The 22,595-nt window shown below is 46.3% G+C and overlaps 1 protein-coding gene across 1 annotated transcript in view; it reads right to left on the minus strand.

The window, feature by feature from the left end:
- Positions 1 to 13,391, minus strand: part of LOC311364356 (uncharacterized protein) — a gene marked incomplete at both ends in the record, with an annotated part of 34,374 nt that extends 20,983 nt beyond the window's left edge. Inside the window, 4 exons of the mRNA XM_084484331.1 lie at positions 9,896 to 9,901; positions 10,346 to 10,398; positions 11,608 to 11,667; positions 13,349 to 13,391. Coding sequence (XP_084340457.1) covers positions 9,896 to 9,901; positions 10,346 to 10,398; positions 11,608 to 11,667; positions 13,349 to 13,391 — 162 coding nt within the window. The remainder of the gene's footprint in view (positions 1 to 9,895; positions 9,902 to 10,345; positions 10,399 to 11,607; positions 11,668 to 13,348) is intronic.
- Between the last annotated feature and the right edge of the window lie 9,204 nt (positions 13,392 to 22,595).

Raw genomic sequence — 22,595 nt, forward strand, 5'->3', positions numbered from 1 at the left:
TGTCCTGTGTGTGGTTGTGTGTGTGTGTGTGTGTGTGTGTGTGTGTGTGTGTGTGTGTGCGCGCGTGTATATGTGTGTGTATGTGTGTGGTTTCAAGTTCAAGTTATTTTATTTGTCAAACGCACACCACAACAGGCAAGCAGTCATAGCTGCTTGCCTGTTTATATTTATGTGTATGTGTGTGTGTGTGTGTGTGTGTGTGTGTGTGTGTGTGTTGCGCGTGCGCGTGCATTTGTGTATATGCGTGTGCGTGCACAAATGCACTGTGTGTGTGGAAGCCTCCGCCAGAGCCTAGGAGCAGCGGGGCTGAACAGAGCGGGCCTAGTGCTGACAAACCTCCTAATCCCAAATTAGAAAAAGGACAGCACTCATCGCCGCTGCTGCCGCCGCCGCCGCCACCGCCGCCGCCGGACCCTTTGAACACAGATTAGCCACAATGGGCCCCGGCCCATCCTCCAGCCCGGCACACACACCACACGGTGTGTGTGTCAGGAGGACAAGGGGAAGCACAGGATTTGTGTTTGGTTGGTTTCAAAGGAGAAGAGAAGGGAGGGGGGGTAAAGAAGAGATAGAGAGGGGAGGGGGGGGGAGGGGTAGGGCCTAGGGGTCGAGAGAGGATGAGGAGGAGGAGGAGGGGCCATCAGGTACACTCAAAGGAAGGCCAATCTGTTGCCTTCGTCAATGGGCTCCTTCTGGTGGAGGGCCATGTGCACCACCCCCCCCCCCCACCCCGCTCTGCCCCCTACCCCTACAGCCACCCCCCCACCCCGCTCTGCCCCCTACACCCCCCCCACCCCACTCTGCCCCCTACCCCCACCCCCCACCCCACTCTGCCCCCTACCCCTACCCCCACCCCCCCCACCCCGCTCTGCCCCCTACCCCTACCCCCACCCCCCCACCCCGCTCTGCCCCCTACCCCTACCCCACCCCCCCCACCCCGCTCTGCCCCCTACCCCTACCCCCACCCCCCCCACCCCGCTCTGCCCCCTACCCCTACACCCACCCCCCCACCCCGCTCTGCCCCCTACCCTACACCCACCGCCGTCGGAGGCCATCGGTACGGCGGTTAATAGCCCTATTAATTTAATATTATTTATTATTATTATTTAATATTAATAGGTTATTAGATAATCCCTCTGGAGCAGGCTGGGGAGAGAGACACAGCCAGTCCAGGAGGACGGGACGGGGGGGTGGGGGGTGGTGGGGGGTGGGTGGTGGGTGGGTGGGGGGTGGTGGGGGGTGGGGGGTCCTATCAATAGAGGGATCAAGGCGAGGGGAGTGGGGTGGGCCCTTCTCCTGCTTAAGTTCCTCTTTGTGTGGCTGGCGGGCGTCTTCTGAGACAAACGCATCCTCCGGCCCAGTGTCAGTGGAGAGAGAGAGAGAGAGAGGGAGAGAGAGAGAGAGAGAGGGAGAGAGAGAGAGAGAGAGAGAGGGAGAGAGAGAGAGAGAGCTCAGGGTGCCCGACCCCAGGAACAGATGGACAAGAGAACAGGATCGCCGTTGAGACGAAGAGCGCCTGAATGCTGAACGGAGATGGGAGCGATGGTTATGTCATTTGTCTCCGTGACGCGCCTCGTTGGAGACAAGTCCGCGAAACTCCTCCTTCTGCCGCCGTCCAACGCAGCCCTGGTTGAGGAGGCGCTGGGCTTTAATCGCCCGCTAAGTGATTGTGATTGTTATTAGACGCGCGTGCATATGATACACAAATCTAGGGCTGACACCTGCTGCACCGACGCGCTTCCTGCTCCTAGCCGCTTGTTTCCACAACACCACTTAGCCGACGTTCCTCTCTGCTCCTCCGTCTCCTCACCCCCAAAGCCGTCGCTGGTGGCTCGGCCCGGCATTCATGCTGTGACAGAGACTTCAACAATTTAGCAGGTTTTAATCACAAATCTTTTGCTTTGGGGGATGAAATCTAAACTGTTCATTTGATGTCATCTCCCCGCCGTCGCGCGCGGAGCCGCCGCGTCGCACGAGCCCAATCAGGGCGGCGGCGGCGGCGGCGGCGGTGGCGGCGGCGGCGCGCTACCAGCCATGCTATGGTAATCACATGCTAATCTAGTTAACACCAACACAGGGTCCTATGCTCTAGATTAATCCATCCGTGGCATATTCACGTTTCTATTAGCATAAATCAGGTTCACCCTGCTTTTGTAATTAGTGTTTTCATGTGAATGATAATAAGATATGGTGATTAGGTCATGGTGCCAGAATCAAAATCACTCGTCAGCTAACTCTACGCATGTTGGGCTATCAATATGTGCTTCCTGGAGAACTGGTGAATAATACCACTGAGGGAAATTGGATTTTGTGGGCAGATGAAGCAAATTGAAGGTAGACTATTATTCAAATGCTAAACCGGGAGAAAGATTGTTTTACTCGGTGGTGGCGGTGTGGAACAGACGTGTAGTGAAATGCTGTGTGGGGCCGTCTCCCCCCGAGACCACCCCACAGGAGCCCTGCAGAGACCGACCGCTACTTCAGGGCTCAGTCCACTCTGTGGCCTCGCCGTTTCACAGCTCGTAAAAAGACGCTTTCACACACAGCATGTGGCAGGGCAGCGTCTCCGTACACACACACACACACACACACACACACACACACATGCGCGCGCGCTGTCTCGCTCTCCATGAGACTGACAGGCACGGACATGAGAGGGCGAGCGCTTGGTGTAGGATAGCCGGTGCATCATCTGGAGGACAGAAGCCAGCTGATGAGTGGCTGTCGCCCCGTGATGCTCCGTCATCACTGCTCCACCAGGCGCCAAGAGAAGGAAATCAGCAGATGAGCTCATTATCTTAAATCACTGTACAGCAAGCTTGTGTTTTCTGCTCCCAACTTTGTGGAGGATTAACTCCGTATCAATATGAGGCCATAAAAGTTTGCTGGACTTGGCCAAGAAGCCAGCGAGCTGGAGAATCAATCAATACAAAGATAATGCAAAAAAATAATGGCTAGTGTTCACTTACGCCGCGACTCTGGTGATCAATTTTAGGCTTTTACACAAAATATTGCAACAGCAGCAGGATCTTAACAAAACACCAGGTTTATTTGACATCCCTTCAGGGGCCCACACTAAATAAATAAGCTCTTGCTCCACACTCCACACTTGAATTTATATTTTACCATCGCGTCAAATGAATGAATTAAATGACAGAGGCTATAAAAACAAAAGAACGGGCGCAGTAGAACCTGTGTGTCTCCCTGGCACCGCCCTGGCTGCTGGGTGTTCTCTTTATTGCTCATCGGGCATTCAGCCGCGCCCCTCGTGGTTCATGGGTATGGATGGTGCTGACCCGGGCCCTGGAGTCAACCCCACCCCCCCCCCCCCCCGCCGGCGCTCCTGATGTCCCTCTGACCCGCTCGGCCCCCGGCGAGGGGCCCCCGGCGAGGGGCCCCCGGCGAGGGGACCGCGGCTGCGGTCTGGGAAGGAGCCGATTTAAATCACATCCTGATCATCTGGTCTCATGTTGAAGGAGAACCCTTTGGCGGCTGTCCATCACGGTTTGTGGCGATGCAACGGATTGATCCTGGTACTCCTGACCCACACAAAGCCGTTGTTTTCATTGATCAGGTCTCTTGAGGTTTTGCATACATCATCAAGCCGGCGAGTCTAAACCCACACGTCCACGTTGGCCAGGCCCTGCTCAACTGCTGATCATCGATTACTGTTCCCTCATCGGAGGGGACGAGGAAAACATGTACACATCGTGTTATGTCGACATGATGCCATGACGTTGTAAAAAAGCATTGCCACAAGGGGTATTGCAAATTGATTGATATGTCCTATCGCTGCTCATGACCTCACTATATCTCGCCATACGCCTCTGAGCAATGGGCCTCTAGCGACAGCAAAGAACCAGCGTCACTCTGTGGAAGGTCTCCTGGGCCCTAGATTGTCAACGCTGAATACGACGTGTGGGGTTCAAAAGCACTGATGTTTATCTGTTCAGTGCTTGACTGATAGGGGGAGGTACACAAGTGGTCACAGAGCCCAGTTATATCAGAGTTACATCATCTGTACAATTACATTTTGGTTGAATGAAAACACTTCCATCATGTCATTACCTGATTGAACCGTTAGCGCCATGTAGAGCAGAATCACGTGACCCTGTTGTCACTAAGATCAGATCTCCACGCCGTTATGGCCGTTCCTTCATTCACATGTTTCCAAAGCTGTGATTGGAATGCAACTTGGAACTGACACATAACTAACCCTCCTCTAGATGTGTGGGACATACTTACACAATCAATAAGTGGGGCATTGTTACTTCCTGGGTATAAAAAACCTATATCTTGGGGGGGGGGGGAGGTAGCGCCGGAAAGCTCTGGCAGCTTATGCAGCATAATTGGTCCAAAGCAATGAACCCAGCTGCCACTGGCGACCTGAGTCAAACACTCTGTTCAAACCAATTGATACCCGCTTCAGAACGTCTGCCCACATGGACTTCTCGACCATGTACACGTGTATATATCTATCTATCTATCTATCCCAGAGCACTCGGCGCAGCTCCCACCTGACGTCTCGTAAAGCCGCAGTCATCAAGGTATTTGGGAGAGAACTATGCACAACCATGCCTGGCTCTCTGCCTCGCCCGCTCCCTCTCTCCATCACCCTCTCCCTCCATCACCCTCTCCCTCCACCACCCTCTCCCTCCATCACCCTCTCCCTCCATCACCCTCTCCCTCCACCTCCCTCTCCCTCCATCACCCTCTCCCTCCATCACCCTCTCCCTCCACCTCCCTCTCCCTCCATCACCCTCTCCCTCCACCACCCTCTCCCTCCACCACCCTCTCCCTCCCTCCGCTAGCTCTTGTCGAGGTGGTGAGATATGTGAACGAGGCGGGTAATGTGTTTCCAAGTTATCCGGGCCCCTCGCAGCTCAGTGGAGGCTGACCCCCGCTCCTCCTTCTGTCTGCTAAGAGGCCTTCAGGGAGGAATCAGCCCAAATTACCTTTATTGATCCGAGGGAGACAGGTGAATACCAAGCAGCTCTCTGCTCCTCCTGCTTCAGCCTGCTCATCTATTCTCCATCTGATCACTCTCTCCCTCGCTCGCCCTTCCTCCTTCTCTTCATAATGATACACTTTAGTGGATGTATGAGTAAGGTATTCGTGATTGTGCATCTTTGTGAAGTAGAAGAGCAGAATGTAAACAGGAGGGATGAGATATTAATGGTGTAGGGATATAAGATTGACAGGGGGAGAGGGAGAGAGAGAGAGAGAGAGAGAGAGAGAGAGAGAGAGAGAGAGAGAGAGAGAGAGTCCAGACCCTATCCTTATTGCGCGTATAGGGCACAGCGCTTATTCCGATTGTTTATTTTAATTTAGTTTGATGAGATGAACTCAACGTGCCTTCTAGTCGCTCAACCTTCGACATCGACGATCATTCCGCTCCGTGTTGTTCTGCCCTCAATCCCACGTTGTCCGCTCGCCCCGGCGTACACACCACCACCGCGGCGGAAAGATCCATTAGGTCCACCATCGGAGGCAAATCAATGCGTGATTTATCAAATGAAATAGGGGATTATCGGGTAATCACCTGGCAAACGTCGCTGAAATTGTAATTATCTCCACTGCACACGTCTCACAGAGGAGAGGAGATCAAACTAACTATTTATATTGGGGAGGAAGGATAAAATAACAAGATGTTTGATGCATTATGACTTTGACATTGTATATTGTGTCATATCTGCTTTTTCTCAGCGTCCTTTTCCACACTTCTACCAGGTTAATAGACAAGGTCTATTTATAGAGTGGAGTACAGGGTGTAAACTAGGCCTATCAGCATAATGAACACACCGTGTCTGTCACTTAACAGGCAGCCTATGTCGTGTAAACCATTAAGCCAGCTCAGTGTTCGGGCCTCAGGGTACAATACACACCTCAACCTCAAATCACAACTTTGGTATTTATATTATAGAGGCCCGTAGGTGTTGAGGGAAAGGGCAAGACTGCCCCCAAGTGTGGTTACCAAGAACGTACACACGCATTTAGGTTATAGGCCTATTGCACCCCCTGCTGGTTAAATGGGTTCACAGCATAAGGGTCTGATACACTGAATACATGACACAACTTGTATTAACAATATATAAACAATATAATAATGAAAAAGGTTATAATATGCAATAAACGCGCTAAACTAATGTAATGGTTTAAGGTAGAAGTAGTTCCTTCACTCTTTCAAAAAAATAATGTACACAGTCTTTTCTTCCGTTTTCCGAATAATTTTTTGCTCCGAATCAAATGTTTTATGGTCACGACTAGGAGGAACGATTGGCTTGGTTCAAGTCTTAAAACTCTTTATATAATGATTTTACGAAAAGTCAATGGGAAAATTAATGGGTAAATGACTTCCGGAATCAGAGCCGTTCCAAAAGGGGCGGTCCCTGCACTATTTCCCAAATGATGTTTCAATGACATTAAGGAAAAAACACAAGGAAGCAACTGAAATGTCGGTTGCTGTTTTCTCATCTAGTCTGACTTTTTTTTGTTAACACACGCATGACACAAACACACATACAAAGGATTTTGAATGCAAACCCTATTCCTCAATTTACTACCACAACCCAATCAGTGTTTATTTATTTTCATGTTTTAGAATGAGGGGTAGTGAGAGGAGGGGAGACTGAGTGCATGTCTCATATATTTCAAAATATAAATTACAAGCACTCATAATAACAATTAATAATTATATTTATAATAATATTATTCAAATTATTATAATGATAATAAAATGCAACCATTATACAGGTCATATTTATACAAAGGTCATTCATGATTTGAATTAAATAATAATTGAAAATATGTGTGTGTGTGTGTGTGTGTGTGTGTGTGTGTGTGTGTGTGTGTGTGTGTGTGTGTGTGCGTGCGTGCGTGCGTGCGTGCGTGCGTGCGTGTGTGTGTGTGTGTGTGTTTTGCTATTCACCGGTGAGACACAACAATTATAGCTTCATAAATAAATGAATTAATACACAGCAACAATTACAATCTACTTAAACAAAACGGTCATGGCGTCTTCCTTGCGGCTGTTCCTGGTTGTTGTGACCATGGGAACCCGGGATTCATTGCGTAAGATAAAGAAGAAATGTCACACCATGACGAGACACACTTTGTCACCTTCCCCGGTGCCGATGGCCACACTTCCACACGTGGAGTGTGTCTGCAGCCCCAACAAGGCTGTGTATCCCGGCAACCGACAATGGGCCAAACAAACTGCCACAGAATGACTAAAGGGAGAAACAGGCTTTGTGTTCATTGGATATTTTTTTGGGCAGTTCTCTCTCTGAAATTGTGCAATTCAATATTGTAAGAGTGCGAAATATGTTTGCATCACTTTAAGTATAAAAAGTGTAATAAAGCTAAATAAATGATTATCTTAAATATTGCTTGTTGGTGGTAGCGTCGGTGTCTTCATTGTTCATGTTGTTCAGAGGGCCGGGTGCATGCTTTTCTAAAACCAAACACAGCTGACCTAGAGGTGTGTAATGTTCTCACTTCTACTCACACTCCCTGGTACCACCTTCAGTCTCACCTAGCCTGGGAAACACACACCAGGGACACGGTGTTGTAACAGGACTAAAGTTCAGCAGAGTTCAGAGCAAGAGAGTGTGTGTGGATACCAGGGGTCCATATTTAAGGATGATAATACATAAGGATACGATATATTTTATATGACAAACAAAAGAAACAGCAGATATCCTACCTAGCAACTGTATGCTACTCCATTCTATAATATTCTATAATATTCAATAATTAATATAGATAATATATATTCTGGTCAACACAATTGATCATATTTTTGTAACCATAGTGTGTCTGAATAAGAGGTATTCATTAGTATGGGCAAAACTTAATGAAAGGCCTCTTATTGTTCAGTGTTTCTGTTGAATAACACAATATAAGGTGTACACACACACACACCCGCTATAACCATAGAATATGTAAGATCGAGCCAAGCCAGAGACACGATGGCAAACAGTCCCTCGAGAAAAGCTCTGAGGTGAACAAACTACATATGTAGACACATTTCAGATACTAGAGCACATTATATAACGGTAATGAGTAGAGTTTCAGTGGTGTCTCGTTGGGGTTAATGGGGTCATAGAATCAGTCAAGTTTAGTCCAAACACCTCTCCCCCAGAGGTGTGTGGTGTTCACCCCCCGCTGACACTAACTGGTGCCGCTGTATACGTCTCACCTCGCCATGGGAAAGAACGTCCAGAGACACTCAGGAGGGCCAGGGATATAAAGGTCAGCAGGTTAGAGGGTCGCAGCGATGGCAAGAGCCCAGCACTTAATAGTGTTCAAATGTACACAGACTGGATAAAAAAGTCACACGATTAAAAATAAATCTGTTTTCTGTCTGTGTGATGAAAGTACATGATGGATATATAAAATGCTGCCTTGTAGGGAGTGCATTTCATGGCACAGTTTAAAAACACAACTTAGTGGAAACTTTGGCAAATAGAATTGCTGAATGTTTGAAAAGAGAAGGTTGGGTCAGATTTGTTGTTATAAATGTAACTCGCTGTTGTGTGCAAATTGTCAAATCAAGTTGCATGGACTTGTAGTTATTTTCCAACTCTGCAACAAGACTCTTCATAACGTTTTAAACATGGATCAAACTGGATCACTGGCCAGTCTATAGATCCTTGATGAGTTGACCTCCCTTTTTTAAGAAAAGTAATGGCTTTTTAAAAATCATTATGCCATACAGGCCATACTCAGCATTCAGAACATGTGTTTCATGAACTGTTTTTATTGCAGCCACTGAACTGAAGGGATTATAATGAAATATGTGATTGTTCCTTCTGGACCGTTACTATTAAACACTATAACAGCCCAAACTAATTAGGTAGCTTCTGAAGGTCACACTGTGTATCTAATTTGATTTAGGTTTGACAAAGTCAAAGGGGTTGAATCTTTGAGCAAACAACATATTCCATTTTTCATTTCTTAAAAATTACTTTGTGGTGTAAATATCATGTTACTATACTTACTAGTGTTATATTACAATTACAATTAAAAATATATCTGGTTGTAAATTAAAACATGACATTAATAAAAAATATGTGATTGCGTAAATTGTATCCAGTGAAATGAGCAGGGTTGTGTAGAACTTTTTCAAGGTCCCTCTAATGGGCTGAACAATCAGCCCTGGGTAGACATTATCTAATGTAGTCTAATCACTAATCAAGTCTAATGTAATATAGTCTAATCTAGTCCAATGTATTCTAATGTTATTCTCTAATCTAGTCCAATGTATTCTAATGTTATTCTCTAATCTAGTCCAATGTATTCTTATATAATCTAGTCAAATTTGTTCTGACTTTATAGTCTAATCTAGTCCAATCTATTCTGATTTCATAGTCTGATGATGTCCAATGACCAGAAACGAGAGGGTATAAAAGCCTAGCAGTTAGGGTGCTGGTTAGGGTGCTGGTTAGGGTGCTCAGAGTCCCAAACAAAGGGTTGTGGGTTCAAACCCTTATGTCTACAGACTACCTGAATGCATCCATAAGCACACTGAATATCCGCTACATGCTGTTAAATACATGTATTTAAATTAATTATTTAAAATTTCAATTTGAATTAAAGCATCTGCTCACTAAATAGTCACTTCAGAAAATCCCTCTGACGTTGACCAAAGGCACATTCCAAATGCCATGCCACCAAAAATGTCTAAAGGTAACTACATTGTGGCTGTTAGTATGTAGGTACGGGTATATGAGGATACATAATAATAGTATGTAGGTTTCTGTGCTGGTCAGAGGTGGGGTTAGAGGGGGCGATGAGGTCAAGATAAGAAGTCCAAACATGTCTTCACCCAGAGGTGTGTAATGTTCACACCCCTGCCAACACTAACTGGTACCCCCCCCCCCCCGTGTCTCACCTCGCCCTGGGAAAGAACCACAGGGACCAGTGCAGAGACTCCAAGGGGGACAATGTTTAGTTATATAGGAAAATACATGCTTTATACAATTATAATAGCATATTATTATATTACATTTTTGAAAATGATATTTGTTATAATTACACACAATCTGATCTAGTCAGCAAAATTGTCAGGGCATGACAGATTTTAAATGTTGTTGTAATAATGTGTGTGAGAGGTTTTCATGGGTGAGCTTTCAGGGGCTAGAGTGAGTGGAAAAACACTCCATTAAACGTATTATAACACTCAATTTACCCGAAATACATTCTAATTCAGGGCAAGGTTGTGCTGAATGAAATGAAGTGCGGGTAAGTAGCGCAGGATTGACGAGCTGCAGTGTTATCTGAAGGACCACAGACCCAGAGGTGTGTGGACTTCACACCCTGGTGGAGCCACCGTACCGCTCACCTTCTCCCGGGAGAAGACCACCAGAGTTTGAACTGCGCTGGAGCTCAGCAGAGCTCACAGGAAGAGTTCAGGAGGTCAGGGTAGACAAAATGGAAAGTATGAGATGTACTATTATTAACATCTACAACTTAAGGACGGTCATTTTGTGGGGAGGGGGCTCAGAGGAGAGAGACTCTCTGCTGGTCTAAATGGGACAGAACGGACCAGAGACAAGAGGGGAAGGATTTCCGCAGGTCTCTTGCAGCCTCTGACACGTGACTCCCCAGACCCTTTCAACCTTCCACGAACTGGGACTCTCAATCCCCCTGCTCACCAGACGGATGGCCCTCACTGGGTCAACTGGAAAGATCTGCTGAATGACTCAATAGTCCAGTCAGAAAACTCTGCTGAGGTCGACCAAAGGCCTGTTCCAAATGAGAAGACGCATCACAGTTAAAGAAAACATTTGATTGGATTAAATGTGGCTCATGAAAGTATGAGTGAGTTTGAGTGCTGGTCAGAGGTGGGGTTAGAGGGGTAGATGAGAATCTGTCAAGGTAAGAAGTCCAAACATGTCTTCACCCAGAGGTGTGTAATGTTCACACCCCTGCCAACACTAACTGGTACCCCCCCCCCCCCCCCCCGTGTCTCACCTCGCCCTGGGAAAGAACCTCCAGGGACACAGGGTAGAAACTGACCCAAAGGTCAGCAGAGGTCAGGCTGAGAAGGCTTAGGGTCACAAGGGGTATTGGGTCATTGCAATGAATTAAGAATAACACCTATTTTAATATTTAAAGAATGGTACAAGCCTACAATTTTACAAAACCTACCTTGTATAATAGTCTATTGTAATTTAAAAGTGTGACGTCATTTGATCAAATGCATACTAGATCTAATCACTGATTCAATCTAATCTGATTTAATTGATGATAAAATGGGAGGCCAATATGTAGTGAGGAGGTCATTTTCAGTGATAATTGTATTAGATCATATAATCTAATCAGTAATATAGTCAGGGCATGACAGACTTTCAATGTTGTTGTAATAATGTGTGAGAGAGGTTTTCATGGGTGAGCTTTCAGGGGCTAGAGTGAGTGGAAAAACACTCAATTAAACTTATTTCAACACTCAATTTACCCAAAATACATTCAGATTCAGGGCAAGGTTGTGCTGAATGAAATGAAGTGCGGGTAAGTAGCGCAGGATTGACGAGCTGCAGTGTTATCTGAAGGACCACAGACCCAGAGGTGTGTGGACTTCACACCCTGGTGGAGCCACCGTACCGCTCACCTTCTCCCGGGAGAAGACCACCAGAGTTTGAACTGCGCTGGAGCTCAGCAGAGCTCACAGGAAGAGTTCAGGAGGTCAGGGTAGACAAAGTGATGTACAGATATATTATAATTTACATCTATGACTTTAGAACAGTTTCCATTTGATCCATTTGTGACCAAATGGATCTGTCGCTTTTGGTAGAAAGTCTCGAGAGAGTCTCTGTTCTGCGTAGGACAGAACAGACAGACCAGACCAGGGAGAGGGGGGTAAGAACGCCTAGCGGTCAGGGTGTTTGACTCCCAGCCAAAAGGCTTAGAGGCTTTGAACGCCAATCTCTGCAGATTGACAATCTCTAGACTACCTGTGTGTGCATCCTTGAGCAGGACGCTTAACCAAAGCTGCTCCTTATGGACATGAATAACAAATAAATCATAGCTGAAAATCCCCATGCAAATGAGCATTCCAAATGCAAAGACATCACACACAGTAGTTGACATATTCAAATGCGGCTTATGAAAGTTTGAGTGAGTGAGTTTGAGTGCTGGTCAGAGGTGGGGTTAGAGGGGTAGATGACCATCTAGCAAGGTAAGAAGTCCAAACATGCCTTCACCCAGAGGTGTGTAATGTTCACACCCCTGCCAACACTGACCAGAACCACCCCACGTCTCACCTAACCCTGGGAACCTCCAGGACAACAGAGCAGAACACAATCGTATTCTCTTATTAAATATATTAGTTATAAATAGTCCTAATATGAACTGATCTAGTCTGATGAACTCTGATCAATGCCTTTCAAACTTCAAGGGGTGTGGAGGAATGAGAGAGAGTGTGAATACTGATTGGCAGAACGTTCACTGGACAAACTCATGAAAAATACTATTTATCAACTACTCATTGTAAATAACATGAAAGCTGGTTATTAATGTTGGTGTGTGTGGTGTGGCGTGCGGGGCTGTTTGGAGGGCTGCAGAGCAGGGTTGTCTGTCTGCCCTGGTGGAGGTGTGGATACTTCACACCCCTCCTAACACCAAACCTCTCACCTCGCCGTGGGAAAGGCCCACCGGAGGAAGGTTCAGGGAACAGCGGTCAGGAAGGCCACCGGGGTCAATATCCGGATCTAATATCCGCTATGTTCTCCCTCATGTTCCTTCGCTGCTGTAACCAATAAAATGAAATGCGTCCTGCTACTTTTCTGTTCGATTTTTTCTCTGATATTTCTCGTTTTTTTCAGACACTTCAGCTTCTTATTCTCTCTGGAATACCCAGTGAGGACGACTTTGGGAATACATTTTACATTACAGTAAGCATATTGTGCTAAGACTTCCATTACAATATTTTACAATCAAGCATTATACGTGGTATCATACCTCATTTATGATGTACACATACACATATGGAAGAGTAGTGGGTTATTTATATGAAACCCCTTAGCCTCCATGTAGAATGTGCATGACCATCTAGGACCCCACACAATACATCCTATCCCATCGAGAGATAGATGGATGGATATATATATATATATATAGAGAGAGAGAGAGAGAGAGAGAGAGAGAGAGAGAGAGAGAGAGAGAGAGAGAGAGAGAGAGAGAGAGAGAGAGAGAGAGAGAGAGAGAGAGAGAGAGAGTTAGGATAGATATATGGATGGATATATATATATATATATATATCTTTAATTATCCTCAAATCATCTTCAGGTGCAGTGCTTAAAGGGCTCGCGGTCACTCTGAGCAGATTGGTGTTCAGACTTCACACCTGACACCTGACACCACCCCACGCGCTCCTTCTGGGGCCCCATTATTCATAGGGGCCATGACTAAAATAGGCCTACTATCAAGAAATTAGGCCTAATACCAATTTACTGAAGAAATAGGCGACATTGTATGACGTTTTATTATTGAAATTGTCGGACAAACTTGTGTGTGATATTCGACCAAACTGCACTTTTCATGTTGTTTAAAGACCATGATTGTGTGCATGTAGGCTACTTTGCACATTTTTAACCATCACCATTTACAGGGTGTGCAATTTCCGCACTGCTCATTCATTACTGCGCTATTTGTCGGGCATTGGCAGTGGTGTTTTAAACCACATTTGATGAAAAAGGAATCGAAAACCTGTGAAAACCATGAATTGAATATTATCCAGGCTCTATTCTAACACATCCCATCGTTGCACGACATCAATTCGTTATCCGGGAAGGTGTCCCGCTGGGCAGCGTGTTTGTCCTCTCCGGGACACGGGGCCCCTATCCGGTTCCTCCCGCAGGCCGCAGCGCCTGGCGAGGTGTCGCCTCTCCGAACGAGGGCTGCTGCTTCCTCCCCAGCTGTTGGTTGGTGGCACCACCCGCATCCTCTGGCGAGGTGGGGGCCAGTTCCTTACGCGTGCGCTCTGTTGTTCCATCACTGACTTGATCAATCTAGACTTGACTTTATTTATGATATTATTATTTTATTCATTGCACCAGTTTCAATGCACAACCCCGATTCAGCACCTTAGTTGACTGTAGGACATTATTCTCAAGCTGTAGCTGCATGACTCAATTTGGACAGAAACACCCAGCCAAGTCAAGCAGTGTAAGTTTCAAATGCATTTTATTGCAACATTCAGCGAAATTACAAAAAAGGTAGAAAAATGGTAGAAATAACTTAATTGACAGAAATCTGCCAGCGAGCGTAGATAATAGATATATTTACAGACATGTACAAAAATAAATTATATATATATATATTAGTTATGCAGCTTTGCTCTTCCAGTTGTTCATTGCAGCGACAATTTAATTTAGCTCCATTTCGAAATCATCCTCTTCGTCACTATGTTCATCCCCGCTGGACTCCTCATCCCCGCTGGACTCCTCATCCCCGCTGGACTCCTCGTCCCCGCTGGACCCCTCCTGGTACAGGCAGATGGTGGCCTGGACCGGGTAGTTACTCAGCAGCACCTCGGCGTCTTGGTACAGATAGTCAAAACATTTGGATTTCGGCCAGTACAACCTACAAAGAAGAAGTAAAGAAGGAGAACACCAGTTAATAAAAAAGAAAACCACTATGAGCGACCAACAGGCTGCAATGAATCACAGGACAACAGATTGTAGGATTCATAACCAAACTTACTTGACTGGATGTGTGACGGGCAGGCTCTTGGTGCGCTTTGCATCGGCAAGTTCCCCATGCTTGGAGTTCAACTATAACACAAAAGCATGGTGTTACATAACTGCAAAGTTAACGTTAACGTAACGTGCAATGAATCGCAAAAATAAAAATAAAAGTCGTTCAATAAAGGACTCGGGTCCTAGCGTACCTTGTGCGCCTCGTTCTGTCCACACGGTGTGTCCCACGGTCTCCACATCACAGCCCCGCTGTGGCTGTCTGCAGCGTGTCCTCCGGGGGAAGTATTCCCACTCTGCGCAGTAATAGCGTCCATTGTTTCTGTAGCGTGATAATCCTGCGGGGTTACAACGGACAAAGGTGCTGGAGGAAGGTCCGAGAGGGAATGTGCAGAACGGCTCGAAGCGCTCCTATTTATGTGTGCTGCGGGGCTCGTGTCAAATGCCTCTGGTTTGACACGCTGCCAAGTGTCCACGCGCCGCTCGGCGAGGCGCGAGCTCACACCTCAGCAGACCACCGTTTGGTCCCCTCGCCTCGGCCTGCTGCTCGTCTACTGACACATTCATATCGCCGAATGCATATATCTGATATAAGAGGATTATATGGAAACTCCTTGAAATACGTGGTTACGCTTGCTCCGGTTTTTCACATTAGCATGCAGTAATGTAAATCAAGAGTGCTCTATATCAGTATAGGGTCTACATAGGCAAGTTTGCATGTTTACGGAAACACCTTAAACAATTAAACAATCTATGAATCTCTATATCCATCCATGATCCATCCATCCATCCGTCCATCTATCTGTCTTCTATCACCTATCATCTCGTGTTTGGGCTCATGTCAAACAAATGAATATGCCCCGACGTGCGTACACATACAATCATCCCACATTAACGTTCACTGATGGATAAATCAGGAAAGAGCAGCCAATGCACGACACGATACGATCGGGCTCATTCTCATATCAATATCCTCGTTATTCTGCAGTGTTGTCTTTCCATTTGCAGTGAGCTGTGAGCCAGCACGTGCCAGGTGTGAAAGTGTGGTTGAAGGTTCGTGCTGAGAGGAGGAGAAGAGGGGAGGAGGAGAGGGGGGAGGAGAGCGAGAGGAGGAGAGGAGGGGAGGGGAGGGGAGGAGGAGAGGAGGTTGGAGGAGAGGAGGAGAGAAGGAGAGGAGGAGAGGAGAAGAGGGGCAGAGGAGGAGAGGAGGAGAGGAGGGTGGAGGAGAGGAGGAGAGGAGGAGAGGGGCGGAGGAGGAGAGGAGGAGAGGAGGAGGAGAGGAGGAGGAGAGGAGAGGAGGTTGGAGGAGAGGAGGAGAGGGGCGGTGGATGAGAGGAGGAGAGGAGGAGAGGAGGAGAGGGGCGGAGGAGGAGAGGAGGAGAGGAGGTTGGAGGAGAGGAGGAGAGGGGCGGTGGATGAGAGGAGGAGAGGAGGAGAGGAGGAGAGGGGCGGAGGAGGAGAGGAGGAGAGGAGGTTGGAGGAGAGGAGGAGAGGAGGAGAGGGGCGGTGGATGAGAGGAGGAGAGGAGGAGAGGGGCGGAGGAGGAGAGGAGGAGAGGGGCGGAGGAGGAGAGGAGGGTGGAGGAAAGGAGGGGAGGAGGAGAGGAGGAGAGGAGGGTGGAGGAGAGGAGGAGAGGGGCGGAGGAGGAGAGGAGGGTGGAGGAGAGGAGGGGAGGAGGAGAGGAGGAGAGGAGGGTGGAGGAGGAGAGGAGGAGATTGTGGAGGAGAGGAGGAGAGGGGCGGAGGAGGAGAGGAGGAGATTGTGGAGGAGAGGGAGAGGAGGAGAGGAGGGGGAGGGGTGGCGCGCCGCAGGGTGCACCACTCCAACCATGAAGCCGTAGATCTTTTCTGATTCCAATGTTCCAGTATTTCCATCGGTGCACAATAGGGGGAGACATTAGTCTACAAAAACAAATCACAATATAATCCCGAGCTACTAATTCGTTTTATAAAATGCAATAACATTGAGCAATGGCTGGTGAACCCTAAACCTGTAGACATCCTTGGACTGCAGAGTTCACTTTTCCTTGAAGACCAATTAACATACAGCCTAATTAAAACACCCACATACTTTACACATAAAGCACAGTACATTGGTGCAGTGTGTAGCACGCATCTAGCGGTGAGGCTGCAGATCTCAACCAACTGAATACTCTCGCCCCCAGCTCTCTCACTTTTCCAACGAAGTGAGATACGCCACCTGGTGGTGGCCTTTAAAAAAAATATGTAATCGTGGAAGACACCATCAACAACAACAAAAAAAACACTGGTGCTTGAGGTCCATGGACCTGGGTCCTTGAGGCTGTACACTTTTACACAGTAGGCCCTGGCCATGAAATTAAACAAGCCACTTTTTTATTTACTGTTATCATTCCATTATTATGTATATGAATACAAGGACAAATTAACTGAGACATAGGCGACACTATCTTACTGTATGAACTATAGTGTATGGAAAAACACTGTAAGCATATGTTTGCTATTCAAAGGTGGTGATGACATGAGTCCTGCTGGTACTTCAGGAGAAGCCAGTGCAGAGAAGTTGGCAGAAGGTACAGAATCATTTCTAGAGCAACAACATGCAAGTTGCAGACATAACACCAACAGGCACAAATGGCTCTCATTTGTAATACAGTAATAGCTGCCATTCAATTAAGCACTAGTGGTGTGGAATTTTGCTGTCTGTTGCTGACTTGCTGTTATGTATCCCAGCCCTATATTAGAATATGAGTCAATATTATGTGATTGCTTATTAGGAACTATACTCTCGACTCGGACTGTATTATACATTGCGTCTATCAGTGCGTGCATGTTCTGTGAACATGTATTCAAAGGCTGTCCCCTCATAGCTGATTAATTGTTTGATTTGGACTTTGTTGTCTTTGTTTATTAAGTTATATTGTAGGCTACACATAAAAAGATATGCCAAAGAGGCAGTTGACATTCCACATGATATGATGTTTATGTAACCTTGGCACTGCGTTAAACCTTTATTCTCTTCTAGTAAGTGTGTTAGTGGATTTTGCTGAGGATTGTTGTGTTACTGTATTTTACCAGCCCGGCCCCAAACACAAAAGTTACTGTATATTCCTAACTTAGTTTGTACATAGGTCCCATATTTGAACTTCTATTTGGAATGCACTGTGTGTGTGTGTGTGTGTGTGTGTGTGTGTGTGTGTGTGTGTGTGTGTGTGTGTGTGTGTGTGTGTGTGTGTGTTCATGCGTGCATGTGCGTGTACATGCGTGCCAATGCATGTAGGTGTGGGCGTGAACGTGCGCGTGTGGGCAAGGCCAGGGTGGCCTGGTTACATGACTGACTCCTGGCCTGAAAAAGTCTCCCAGTCCGGCCCTGCCATCGACTGTTATAGTTCACAAATAACTACAGGTTATAGTTCACAAGTAAGTTTTCGATTATGACTTAGTACATTTTTCCGCATTGTGGTAGCACTTTATAAGAAACGTGTCCTCTCCAGAACCAATTGTCCGTTCTGGGCTACTGTAGAAATATGATGGTACAACATGGTGAGCAACATTTTTTGATCAATTTATTTATTTTGTATAATTATACACAACAAACAAACAGAAATACATTTAAGATAACAACAACAACAACAACAACAACAACAAAGGCAACATACAACATTCAACCACAATCATTCACCCCACCCCCAAACCCACCCACCCCCAGGTCTTGCTCCCCCCGCCCACTCCCAAAAAGAAAACCTCCGCTCTGTAACAGCTCAAACTAAGTTCTGTCAGGACCACTGACGTCAAAATACACAAATACACAAGAGAGAAATATGTTTTAAACCTATTTATTTTGTATTTGGCGGTATGGCTCTGTTCAGAGGAAGTCTTTCCATGAGCTCCATGGAAAGGCAGGGAACAGCAGCATCCTCAGGGGATTACCCTCCCAGTTGTTTAACTGGGAGAGCAAGCTAACTCTATACCCCCCTGGAACAGAGCAAGCAACAACGACAACAGTATGTCATTATTATGTCAAGGTAAACCACTTTGAGGTGGAGCTGGGGAGGAGGTGTGACAGTAGACACACTGAAGCAGTTTAGACAAGGCGCCCTATTAAGAGAGGTGACCTGCGAGTGAGGGGGCGATCAGCTGAGTGGAGCAGCTGAGGAGGGCTGGGTCTGGCACAGCCAATAAGAAACTGACCGTGGGCTCGACGACGCGGCCTGCCAGAACTAACGCAGAATGCTGGATTTGGTAAATGGATAAAGCAAGTTATGCTGGACGTTGAAATGGAAGACAGTAAACAGGGAGGAAAGATTAGGCCTGCTATCCCGACACACTGTCGATAAAGGATGCCCATAAACGGATATTTTCAACGTGAGCGCCATGCATGCCGGCTACAGACTTCTCTAGTTTAGCTATATCTATAGCTGTATTTACCCAGTATTGGTAGGACAGGTCATGGGGAGATTTCCATCTCTGTGCAATAATTTTCTTGGCTGCAGTGAGGCTTACCAGGAACCAGCGCTGGTGCATTAAAGAGAGGTCTAGGCCAGTAAATTCATTCAGTAAGAGAACTATTGGGGAGCAGGGGGTGGTACGCTTCAGTACTATGGACATCTTGTTTGACACCATAGTCCTAAAGTCTCTCACCCCAGGGCACTCCCAGACCATATGGACAAACGTTTCTGTAAAGAACATAACTGGCAAATGGGAGATGGATTAATTTTCATCAGAAATAATTTCCGAGGAGTGCAATAAAGTCTGTGTATGAAGTTATAATGAATCATTTGATGATTAAGATTACGGGATGATAGGACTATCCTTGACCAGACTCCAGACCAATTGATTGTATTAGGTGCGATTGAGAAATCATGGCTCCAGTGACTACTCAACTTGCAGGGGTTTTTCTGCACGTTTGGTGATGTAAGTGTAAAGAGAGGAGACCAAGCCTTGGGTAGATAAACTACCGCAAATTTTATGAATTGGATGGGAATTCTCTCCCCAGGGGACTCCGTATGGCCGTAAGGCACTACGGAGTTGCAGGTAGAAGAAAAAGGAAGTACCAGGAAGGTTGAACTGAGATTTCAGGTCTTGGAAAGATCTCAGTGCTTTACCTGACATGATGTTGTAAAGGGTCCTTCTCTGTATTTAAGTGCACTACACATTTTTGGTTTCTTGTTAGATCAAGATAATGTAAATAAATGTATTTTCTTATCTCTTTCGTTCCTCTAACTGCACTCAGCTTGCTATGGTTGTGTGTGGGGGCTGCCAGGTCGTTCTATTCACCTGGTTGAGTATTGTGTTTTGGCCTGTAGGCATCAGAACTTGAAAAATGTGTAGTTGGTGGGGTGGGGCTACATGCAGCATCATTTAGTTTTTTGCAGATTTCTTTTTTTTATATTAAAAAAAGCATCAAAGTAGCATCTTATCCTAGCTTTGTTGTATACGGGGAATGGGTTAACCTAACAATTATTGGTGTTTGGCACTTGGTTCTATGGATATCCTTCCTGTTCCAACAGCGATATGTTTGTCTTCTGACAAATGTACTTATTGTAAGTCGCTTTGGATAAAAGCATCTTTTTTAAAATGTAAAATGTAAATGTAAATGTAAGGACCTAATTCCATTATAATCACTCCGTACACAGGAACACACACAGTGTGTGTGTGTGTGTGTGTGTGTGTGTGTGTGTGTGTGTGTGTGTGTGTGTGTGTGTGTGTGTGTGTGTGTGTGTCGCATTGACGCAGGCACTGGACCTCCCTGATCCACCTCAGTTCACAGCTATCTCAAACCAAATTGCTGCTGTCCACACACAGATAGACACCCACACACACACACACACACACACACACACACACACACACACACACACAATCACACACACACACACACACACACACACACACACACTCCTTTCCGATGAGACATGACTCTTTTAGTATAATGATGTTTCAGTATAATGATGTGGTCCACTTATTGCAGCGCTGGAGAGCACATTATCCATACGGCTGGAGAGCACATTATCCATACGGCTTCTGAGGGCTGCAGGGTGTGTAAGAGTAGAGCGCAGCATGGTGGCTTCAGCCGCTGGGAGCAAGCCCCTCTCTGGGTAATGGAGCCAGAAGAAGCCCAGGCTATCGGGATATCTTTCTTCTTCTTCTTTAGAGCACTTCTCTGAAACTGAAGCACATAATGCCTCACAATTACCCACCCCCGCCTTCCCTTGACCTCTGTGGGCCATTGGTAATGGGCAAAACAACAAGAAGCATACAAAACCATTGAAAATAACAGCGAAAGCATGGGCATTGTGCCCTTGGAGCAGAACACGTGACTGAGCTACACTCAACCAATTCCCCATCTCCACATCGAGGTAATCGATAACGTGGACAACGTGCTTGAGGTTCACACAAGACAGAATCTACTCCATGTATTTGTGTGGCTCCAACTGAGTCCATCACAACCCTGAGGCCATGTTAAATATAAATAAATAAAGGCTCCCCATCACAGCAGGCACTCAAAGCCCAAACCTTTTAGCTGCTCCCACAACATAGAGCTACAACATAGAGCGATAACATAGAGCTACACCATAGAGCTACAACACAGAGCCACCATATAGAGCTACAACATAGAGCTACAACATAGAGCGATAACATAGAGCTACACCATAGAGCTACAACATAGAGCGACAACATAGAGCTACAACACAGAGCTACAACATAGAGCTACAACACAGAGCCACCTATAGAGCTACAACATAGAGCTACAACATAGAGCGACAACATAGAGCTACAACACAGAGCTACAACATAGAGCGACAACATAGAGCTACAACACAGAGCTACAACATAGAGCTACAACACAGAGCTACAACATAGAGCTACAACACAGAGCTACAACATAGAGCTACAACATAGAGCTACAACATAGAGCTACAACACAGAGCTACAACATAGAGCTACAACATAGAGCTACAACATAGAGCGACAACATAGAGCTACAACATAGAGCGACAACACAGAGCTACAACATAGAGCTACAACATAGAGCTACAACATAGAGCGACAACAAAGAGCGACAACATGGACCACAGCTTCCTCAGTAACACCTTAAATGTGGAGGTGGGAGCCATGCTGCTGAGTGGTCCTTGATACGTGCACCTGCTCCCCCTCTCCACTTCCATTCATGATAACGTTAGACTGAAATGAGTCATACACTAATCCATCCGAACAACACAGCTGATTATCAGTCCAAGACATTGTATGTATTCATGGCTGGATGGAAGTGGTTGCATGTTAGATTGCGTGGTTGCATTAGTGTGCATCACAGCTCCTATTTCCTGTCAACCTCTCAGTGACATCCTAATGGCGTGGTTGGGTTCTGTCATTTTCTGTCATCACAGAGTCATTTCATTCACATTTACATTTAGACGCTTTTATCCAACGCGACTTACAACAAAAATATACCGCTGTCGAAACAGTAAGGATGTTCATAGAACCAAGTGCAAACGGGCAGCTCAAGAGGGCAGCTCACACAGACAGAGGTCGGGCTATGGAGTGCAGCGCAAACACACAAACGCTGTGTGTTTGTGTGTGGCGGGTAGCTCGGAGGAAGATTTGGATTATTACAACAACACCAACTATTTCGACGCTCTGATGTCACGATCAACTCAAAACGTGTCATAGCTCACCCAAGTTGTTTCTATTATCATCGCTACATTGTCTCCAGCATATGGCGCGATTATGGACAGTATATTTTATTAAACACTCAGCTTCTGGTTAGTTCAACTTTGAGAATAGATTAACGGCGATATTTTTTTTATCGCCCGATAAGAGTCTCGCGTTAACGCAGCACGTTAACGCCGATAACGGCCCACCACTATGCAAAATATTATGCTCCTGTGCCACCACGCTGAGAAAAAAAGACTGATGG

Source organism: Micromesistius poutassou, assembly GCF_964030765.1.
Source record: "Micromesistius poutassou genome assembly, chromosome: 19".
NCBI classification, from domain to species: Eukaryota; Metazoa; Chordata; class Actinopteri; order Gadiformes; family Gadidae; genus Micromesistius; species Micromesistius poutassou.